Source organism: Penaeus monodon, chromosome 3 (genome assembly GCF_015228065.2).
Source record: "Penaeus monodon isolate SGIC_2016 chromosome 3, NSTDA_Pmon_1, whole genome shotgun sequence".
Lineage (NCBI taxonomy): Eukaryota > Metazoa > Arthropoda > Malacostraca > Decapoda > Penaeidae > Penaeus > Penaeus monodon.
In genome coordinates this window covers 44,841,712-44,851,711 of record NC_051388.1, presented here as the reverse complement: position 1 = coordinate 44,851,711, position 10,000 = coordinate 44,841,712, and the positions used below count along the sequence as shown (strand labels likewise).

At 40.5% G+C, this 10,000-nt stretch overlaps 1 protein-coding gene and 1 long non-coding RNA gene across 2 annotated transcripts in view; both read left to right on the top strand.

Annotated features, from left to right (window-relative positions):
• LOC119589016 overlaps positions 1–4,370 on the top strand; it is a 32,309-nt gene extending 27,939 nt beyond the window's left edge. The window contains exons 3-4 of the long non-coding RNA XR_005230160.1: positions 3,779–3,850; positions 4,257–4,370. This is a non-coding gene — a long non-coding RNA (uncharacterized LOC119589016). The remainder of the gene's footprint in view (positions 1–3,778; positions 3,851–4,256) is intronic.
• A 3,613-nt stretch (positions 4,371–7,983) lies between these two features.
• Positions 7,984–10,000, top strand: part of LOC119595345 — a 3,602-nt gene continuing 1,585 nt past the window's right edge. Inside the window, exons 1-2 of the mRNA XM_037944497.1 lie at positions 7,984–8,328; positions 9,544–10,000. The exon at positions 9,544–10,000 is cut by the window's right edge and continues 1,585 nt beyond it. Of these exons, the coding sequence (XP_037800425.1) occupies positions 8,265–8,328; positions 9,544–10,000 (521 nt within the window). The 5' untranslated portion in view covers positions 7,984–8,264. The remainder of the gene's footprint in view (positions 8,329–9,543) is intronic.

The window sequence follows — 10,000 nt, the reverse complement described above, 5'->3', positions numbered from 1 at the left end:
TAAGGTACAGTTGCCTGCACTTATACCTGGTACACTCCGTTTCGGCAAATAGTAGAAGCAGCAACAATGTGTTTCTTTAAATTATCATGCCAAGCTTAAGTGGATGAGCATGAAATTACTATGAAATGAAATCATATGAAATCATATTAACATTACGCTAAAAATATATGTATGGTAGATTATTTCCTGCATACAAGATATCTGGCTAATACATAAAGGATATTAATCATAATCTTTTCGTAGGTAAATCAACGCATATATTTGAAACAAGAGATTGCCATCGGCTACTGAAAAAGAGAGAGAACGAGTTGGAGAGAGAGAAATTGGTCATCCATACTCATTCTCACATGTATGGATGCACATAATACTCTGCAGCAATTCGCCCCAATCAAACCCTGCATCTTCCTCTTTCCTGCCATTAATACTCCCTTTCGCCAAACACAGAGGACAGTCTCGCTAGTGATCGTCTAAGGCTGTCTCTATTTATGTACAGTTGCCTGCACTGACACCTGGTACGGGGTGTACCAGGTGTCAGTGATTAGTAAAAGCGAAAATTATTTGACTTTACATTCTCGCACAACTTAAAGTGATTGAGATTACTGCGATATAAAATCATAAATTTATTGAAACATTACACTAAAAATATATGTTGAATTATATTTCACATACAATCTATCCGAATAATTCATTTAGGATATTAACCATTAGCTTTTCCTAACTATATAAATGCATTTACTTGTAACCAAGTACAGCCATCAGTCACTTTAAAAAAGTTACGGTTGGAGAGAGAGAGAGTGAGTGAGTGAGTGAGTGAGTGAGTGAGTGAGTGAGTGAGTGAGTGAGTGAGTGAGTGAGTGAGTGAGTGAGTGAGTGAGTGAGTGAGTGAGTGAGTGAGTGAGTGAATGTTGAGCACGCACGGGAGCAGTCACAAGCATGTGTGCTTGTAACTGACTTCATTTAAATAACAGAAATTCTGATTCTGTTGCACTAACGATAAACTTTTTCAATTCTGTTGTTATGGCTTATTTTGAAGTGAAAATAGTTCAGGCCTTTAAAGTACTGAAACACGGAACATGAAAATTTATGTTCAGAAATCTTGATTTTTGCCAAATACTAAACTCTTGATTAATACTCCACAAGGAGTATTAGGCATCGCCTTTTAGTATGTAGATGTGTGCAAATGAATTCCCTCACTATACAGATGGGCAATTACACAAAAGCAAGAACCATCGAACAATAATTAAACATTCTTTTGCTCGTTACCATGTGTGCGTTCCTGTGTGTAACTGCGTGTGCATATGAGTGTACGCAATACATCTCGCGTATTGATGTGAAAGGAGTTATAGCATAATTTATTTCTCTTAAATTTAAAACTCTCCATTATTCATTTCCAAATATATCATGACGTTTTTTTGGAATTTCATACACTTGCTCTTACCGGACATATCCTGATAGCCTCAGTCACAATCTCCTCCCCTCCTTCTCGCCCCTTTCACAGCCACCAATAAAACAAGCAGCTAATTCATACTAGATTATCAACAACCAATGCTGTTGTATTAAGGTACCTCATTTTTATATTTATACATAGGCACTGTAACAGCATTTATGAATGAAAGTGAATTCTCATATTTGGTGAACTAATGAGTCTAATGAGGTTTGTTCCACGCTTTTTAAGTTGTTCGTAGTTCGTGGAGAATGTAAACAAACACAGGTGCTGCTTGGGCTGTCCGTCGAAAACAAGGTGTACCTGGAATAAGAGAGAGATAACCAATATTACTCCAATAAGAATAAGAACCAATACTACTATTATATCGCGATGTGGAATGTGAGCAGACTTTTGCATCTTGGTAAAAATGGCTTTTGTGTAGACCTCAGAAACCATTCAGAAAGAAAGTACCACAAAATCGCTATTTTAAGTATAACAATATAGCCATGAACCTTGAAAATGGATTCAGTGATATTCTTATACAAGTCGAATTTATTTGTGATGATGTAGAAAAGATGCAGGATGATGATGAATACCGATAAGGTTATTTATGTTGGTAATTTATATGTTGAAGTTGGATGTCAGATTGTGAAGCATAAGAAAAATAAATCTGGATTGGGTGTTTCATGAAAATGGTAAAATAGTAATTGAATTTTCTATGACACAATACATTAGTATAACGAATATTTTTTTGTGGGCAGATAATTGAAGACGTACATTGGCATCTTCATTCGAAATACAGAATATCCAATTCACTGTAATATAATAAATAGTGTGCTTAACTCCAGAAGTATACAAGATCCGGATTGTAGAGCAGATATTAAGCATGTGGAAAATTAACTGCAGTTCTAGAAGATAACAGAAAGTGTGGGAGTAATGAAGGTTGAAGACGCGAGAGACAATAAATAAACAGATCACCAGAATTAGCACAGAAGACCAAGGAGTATTACTGACAAGCAAAATGTGAAGAACAGAGAAAGCAGCCAAATATCGAGTCGAGAATTATGTAAATTAATTCAAGACGAAGTTTTGATAAGCTTATCGAATAATTGAATGATCCTTCGAAGACATCACTCACCGTGAAAAATGCAAAGTTAGCAAAAGAAAAAAAAAACATAAAGCATAGAGCACTTACAAAGAGAATGTATTCAAGTCCATCTTTAAGCAAATATCTCTGAACCGCTAACATATTTTTTTTTTTTTTTTACAAAGAATACCTCCCCACACACACACCGCTCGCCCTTACCGAGAAAAAAAAATTGAAGCATTACAGAAAAAAATAGGAAAACGTCAAAGGTAAATTATAATAAGAAAACTTTTTCTTTTTTTCTTTAATATCTAATTTTATTTTAGCATTAAACTTGAAACTCATTCTTCTATTTTAGACTCAATTTCCTTTCCATAAACGTTTTCGAAATTTGAGCTTGGGTATGTTAACTTTTCCATACGAAGAAGCCTGAAATAACTGACAATTTACTTTCTCAGTGAACATAATTGTATCGAAGTGTGTGTGTGTGTGTGTGTGTGTGTGTGTGTGTGTGTGTGTGTGTGTGTGTGTGTGTGCGTGCGTGCTGGTGTGTGTGTGTGTGTGTGTGTGTGTGTGTGTGTGTGTGTGTGTGTGTGTGTGTGGTGTGGTGTGTGTGTGTGTGTTGTTGTGTGTGTGTGTGTGTGTGTGTGTGTGTGTGTGGTGTGTGCGCGTGTATGTGTGTGCGTGTGTGTGTGTGTGTGAGTGAGTCCAAAGCCCTTGAGAAGGAAGCTTTTAGTAGTGTTTCCTCCGAGGGGATCGCGACCCAGAGGCTCGTGGTCCCCCGGTTCAGAAGCCCTGCAGAATATTGTTATAGCATTGTATCTGAAAGTCACGCCTTTTACCATTGTAAGTTCACGAAATTTTGTTTTGGAAAACTTTACACGTACTTTGCTTCTCTATACATGACGATGCTCCTAACCAGTGTACTGTGTGTGTGTGTGTGTGTGTGTGTGTGTGTGTGTGTGTGTGTGTGTGGTGTGTGTGTGTGTGTGTGTGTGTGTGTGTGTGTGTGTGTGTGTGTGTGTGTGTGTGTGTGTGTGTGTGTGTGTGTGTGTGTGTGTGTGTATGTGCATCTATCTCTAGATAGATGGGCGGACAGATGGAAAGATAAATAAATAGTCAGACAGACAGATAAACAGGCAGATAGATCCTCAGATATATAACAGGCGTGCTTACATATTTTCTACATTATATATTTTATATTTTATGTTTACAGGCCTAATTATATGTGACCTTTTTCAGCTAAAGTATTTTTTAACTTTCAGATTCTTCACAAGAGATAACTATTACGAAGACAAAGGTTTTCGTTGCTAACAACACAGCTTCTACAAAGGACGGTAAGTATAGAAATAAATTGGCATATGTTCATTGAATAAACTCTTCTTTTACTTATAAATAATCTCTCTTTCTCTTTCTCGTCTCTCGTTTCTTGCCTCTCTCTCTCTCTCTCTCTCTCGCTCTCTCTCCTCCTCTCTCTCTCTCTCTCTCTCTATCTATCTATCTATCTATCTATCTATCTATCTATCTATCTATCTATCTATCTATCATATCTATCTATATCTATCTATCTATCTACCTATCTGTCTCTCTCTCTCTCTCTCTCTCTCTCTCTCTCTCTCTCTCTCTATATATATATATATATATATATATATATATATATATATATATATATGTATATATATAGTGCTTGTCAAGGAAGTATAACCAGTAAGATACAGCATCTCTTCACCCTCCCCTGCTCAGGCCACCTTCGCGTAGAAATCTTGGGTCCGCGAGAAAGATATATTAATGAAGGCTCATCTCTCACCCTAATTTGCCTTGTGACGTCATCGTTCGGCCCGTCCCGGGTGTAGTTGGGTAACGGACGAAGCTGTGTTTGGGACCAAAATCGTACCTAGGGGTGGAATCAGATGAAGGTAGGTACGCTTTTGGGTCTGTGTGTTGTGGGATGTGTAATAAATGCGTACATGTATGTGTTTGTGTGTTAGTGTGTGTTTGTGTTAGTGTGTGTGTGTGTGTGTGTGTGTGTGTGTGTGTGTGTGTGTGTGTGTGTGTGTGTGTGTGTGTGTGTGTGTGTGTGTGTGTGTGTGTGTGTGTGTGTGTGAAACTATATAAAGCTATAGGATCAGTATGTACCACATAGTTACGAGCACGGCCTAAACCCTGCCCTCTGTCCTACTGGCAACCTGACTTCTCCGGAGATCGAGGAAGGTCAATACAAAACCAGCCAAGATCCCGCCAAGCCCAGACATGTCACCGCTTCGGCCTCGCCCCCCGGACGGGCTTCCCGCGCTGTGTCCCACGGATTTCGCCAAGTGCACATAGCTCCCCAGAGAACACTTCGTCTATTGACAGATTGTTTTTCCTCAACTCACGACTCACGTCTCCTTCAGTCTTCCTACTTAGACCAGTTACTTTGTTACATTCATGCTTAATTTATTCTTATCGGGGCAGTTGATTATGCTCAATTTGCATTATTGCCCATAATAGTGATCATTTAATCAGTGTCAATGTACCTTGCAGCACTTCTGGTAAAATGGCACTACGGCATTTAGGAATTGTTTTCCAAATAGTATAACTATTTCTACTGCCATTTACTATCCCTTCTCTTGGATTCATCATTCACTCCCTATTCACTTTTTATAAACAAATCCTCCTCGTGGAAATACACAGCTTGTTTATCGTGATCTTTTCATATCTATTCTTCTCCAAAACACTTTTCATTCCTCGTTTGCGTCACCGAGTCTGTCGACGAGGAACGTATACATATCTTACTATTTTAAAACATTTTGCACTGGTTAGATTCTCAAACGCGAGGAGATAAATGGGGATTTTTTTCTCCTCTCTCGCATTTCTAAACGATTTGTTTATCCATTCTGTCTGTCAGGCTTAGAGAACAGTGTTATTTAAACTGCAGCAGGTCAAGTGTATTGCAAAGTTTCATTTATTCTTAGAGATGGCACATTCTTGTGGATTTCTCTTGGTCAATCTCACGACATTTTCTTGTTTATGATTTCATTTTGTGAGTTTCGTGCATTTGACTGTTAGAAATTTAATCATTTTGTTCTTTCAGTTCGTTTAATGCTGTCACCACAGTTATTTATCACTAACTTCAACCGTTTTATATGAATTACTCACATTACTAAATTATTTTGTAGCTCTCTACTTTATATACAGGATCTAATCAGTAGTTAAGGTGTTGGATATATGAGTTGTATGAGTGTAAGAGAGAAAGATTATCTGTTCCTTGACTGCCTTGTGTTTAACCGATATATTTCAGAATACTGGTAGCCTCCATTACCATAGCCATGCATCTTGAAAATGGTAACACGTTCCGTTTGTCTTGTTCCAAGTTCTCTTGCTTTTAATTAAATGAATTTTTCAAATGTGACCATCTGTGATCTCATTTCTGCATTCATTTCCCTCATTTGGTACAGGAATGCATAATTCGATACGTTCTGGTTGCAGTAATGCGTTTCTATAAATTGTTGAATTCCAGTGAATGCAATAGTAGGTTAGTATGTGAAACTAAATGTTTATTGCGAGTGATTTGATTTGAGTTTGATGTGAGCCTTCCTTCCATCTGTAAAAAATGAAATGTTACACGTTTTTGTTTTTTTGTTTTTTTTGCCTGGAATCATTAGTCACTTACATGTTCTGAGTAATCCTAGGTGAAGTGTTTTTTTTTCCTGAAAATGCGAGCTCCCCTAGAGGTTCATGACAAACGCCAGTCACAGGACTGTAGAGTGGTGTGGTCTTTGTGTTGATTTTTTTTCCCTGTTCATCATACCCCGGTGAATTAGAATTTTTGAACATCTACTATTGTAGATTGCTCGGAAATCCCCGAGCCGGGGAGCCTTTCTATGCAATGTAGCTTTGCAGGGAAACCTGTTAATGTGTAACAGATTATCATGCCACTACTTCACGTTATATTGCATGTCATTTCTTGAATTCATTGTGATGAAATAATATTGTATTAATGTCTTTGTTATCACGTACGTCATTCAGGTTAATATAGCCGTTCCTGATTACCACACCGGGATATGTAATGTCACAGTTAGTGCAGGTATAAAAATAATACAGTCACAATAGATTCGCGGTAATGATGTCAGAGTGCTCTTATTCTCTATAGTTCGGTATTTTTCTGGATGTATCTGGAGATTGTGGGTAGTTCAAGTATTTTTATGGATTGCTGCTGCCTTCTCTTTTGTTTATTTCTGCCCCGTTTACATTAAATAAGAAAATAAGAATTAACACAAAATGCAGAATCTTAACTGACACAGCTTTAGTGCTCTCGAAAAAAAACAGTTATAGATAAGCACTAGACAATGGTTTTCTGAAAAGAATGAATCTCCATAGACCAGCAAACACTGCCTAATCTATCTAGTGACGATAATTATGTTAAACAAAAAAAATAGTTTTCAAAATAATAGATCTGGTCTCAACATATGGTGAAAGAAGAAAGTTAAAATGCGAAGTTGCTACTCCATGTAAATTGATTTTTTAAAGTAGGGGGACTGTCCTTTTAAACATCCACTTTTCCCAAGTTTCTCCCCTCTCATCTTTGCATTTTGTTTATATGATTTTGGTTCAGAGGTTAGTGCAGATACCCGGAATGCCCAGCAGAGTGTTGTGGAACTCCAGCCGAAATCCAGGAGCTTGTCAGTACTGATAAGTGGGACACTCCAGAATGCCATTGGAAGAACACCGTTTGCTGAACAGCCATGAAATATAAGCCGAGGAGGATATGAAAATGGAGGATGACGTGGATGTGTATATGTAGAGGATGACTAGAAGTACATCACATACAAAGACATACCAGTAACGCCTGTTCAGTGCATACCATGTGGCTTGTTAAGGATAGCACTCACCACCATGTGTTGTTGGGAAGGTTACCCCAGGTAAAGCATCGCTGCCCACACCCAATGACCCAAGCTGGGTCAGACCCCTCAGTATATAGGTTATGTCTTTGTCAAGAACAAGGCATTCTCCTCCAGGCATGATTTCAGGGCAAGCCAGGCTAGCCTCAGATCAAGTTCAGCCTTCACCGAGTGAGGGTATCTCTTCAGCCTCGCCTCCAGGGCGGGAATTGTTTCCTGCTCTGCAGCTGAAGTTATCCACCAGTTTCTGGTGGATACCTTTTCCCAGATCAATACATCCATACTGATCCTTTAGCCCTCAAAGAGGCTTCTATAGTTTGATGCGTGTGCATGGATGTTCCACTCTCTGTATATGCATGTGTGTGTGTGTGTGTGTGTGTGTGTGTGTGTGTGTGTGTGTGTGTGATTATGTGCGCATGCGCGCTATCTTTTATTGTTGATCGTTATTATGATAATAATTAAGGTTCTCATGATGATAAAAGGATATCATAACAATAAAACTATAATACTCGTAAGAGAAATTATAATGAAATTACGATAATGATAATTTTATATGCATAACATATATTTCAATTATCATTATATATCCGCCTCCTCATTACAATTATGAACAATACTATAACCCACATTCCCCCTCTTCGTTATCATTACCAGCACTGCTATTACCATTATCATCCCCCATCACTACCACGCCCCATAGCCTCATCCTCATTACCATCACAATACTCACCACAGTCCTTTCCCACTCTCTCTCTCTCTCGCCCTCCGCCCCCCACCTCCACCCCATGTCCCGCGGGGGTAGATCGACCACGCCAGCGGAGAGACCACAAGTCGACTCAAGGTGACGTCAGTGGAGAGGAAGGACGGGGGGATGTACTTCTGCGTTCCCTCCGGCTCACACCCCGCCTCGGTTCTCGTGCATGTGACGCATGACGGTAAGCTGTGCATGGCGTTGGGTTGGTGGTTAGTTAGTTAGGTCTTTGTGGTTGGGATTGGGGGAAGGGGGGGGGGTAGGTGTGGTTTTGTGTCGGTTTCCTGTTTGTTTTGTTTTGTTCGTTTCTGTTTCTCTGTTCTCTCTCTCTCTCTTTCTCTTTCTCTCTTTCTCTCTCTTCTCTCTCTCTCTCTCTCTCTCTCTCTCTCTCTCTCTCTCTCTCTCTCTCTCTCTCTCTCTCTCTCTCTCTCTCTCTCTCTCTCTCTCTCTCTCTCTCTCTCTCTCTATCTATCTATCTATCTATCTATCTATCTATCTCTTGCACTCTTTCCCTATCCTGCCTCTTCTTCCCTCTCTTCTCTTCCTCTCTCCCCACTCTCCTTCCACGCTCCCACTCCCGTCCCTCCTCCTCATACATTCATCAATCATGCCTCTCTCCTCTCTCTCTCCTCCTCTCTTCTCTCTCTCGCCTCTCTCTCTCTCTCTCTCTCTCTCTCTCTCTCTTCTCTCTGCTCCTCTCTCTCTCTCTCTCTCTCTCTCTCTCTCTCTCTCTCTCTCTCTCTCTCTCTCTCATTCTCTCATTCTCTCTTTCTCCCTCCCTCCCACCCTCCCTCTCTTCCTCCATCCCTCCTTCGCTCCCTCCTTCCCTCCTTTCTCCCTCGCTTTCGTCATATTTGTGTTGACATGATGTAAGTGCGAGATTGCCAATGGGGTATTTGCTACACCTTTTATTTTAATAGAAATTTATAGAATATAGGAGCATGCTTTATTATACTTACTAAAGATGCTGCACTTGAATACAGTAAACTAGGAGTGATTGACGTACGAAGCCATTTTAGTGTGTGTTCGTTTATTTTGGGTTTTGTGTGTTGATGAAACCCAATATCGTTATGGATTTTATGTTTGTCATTGTTTTTATTTCCATTACATACACGCATACTCTCTGACAGTCACACAGATACACTGATGCAATGACAGACAAATACACATATGCTCACACACACGTACGTACACACACACACACACGCATACACACACACACACGCATACACACACACACACACACACACACACACACACACACACACACACACACACACACACACACACACACACACACACACACACACACACACCTCACAGGCGCGGTCATATGTCATATGTGAAATACCGCAGCAGAAGCACCTGCCTGACTTTCCCATATGTCTTGCTTCCTCAGGAGAGAACGAGGCCGTCATCCAGCAGGGCGGACTGGAGGATAAAAGCTCGTGCGCTGTCCCATCCCCTTCCTCTCTGCCCTTCATCGTTCCGTTCCTTCTCCTCCTCCTCCTCTCTCTTCCTTCTCTCCTCTTTGACATACCTGCCAGGTTCCCCCTCCTCCCCCTCCTCCCTCTGCTCCTCTCTAGTCTTCACACCGACCTGCCTCTCCTGCCGCTGCTGCTGCTGTGTCACGCAGCCAGCCTCGCGAGGATGCAGGTGCCATATTTCCGGCGGCTCCTCCGTCTGGCTCTCAACGCCGCCTGCGACAGTCGCCTCTCATTTTTCTGCCTCTGCGTCGCCGTCGTGGCCAACACAGTCGTTAATATGCCACGTTTGGGAAATATTGTCTCGCTCCTCGTCACGAGACCTGTTGCGTCTTTCTCCCTCGCTCTCTCTTTTTACTTCTTATTCCACAT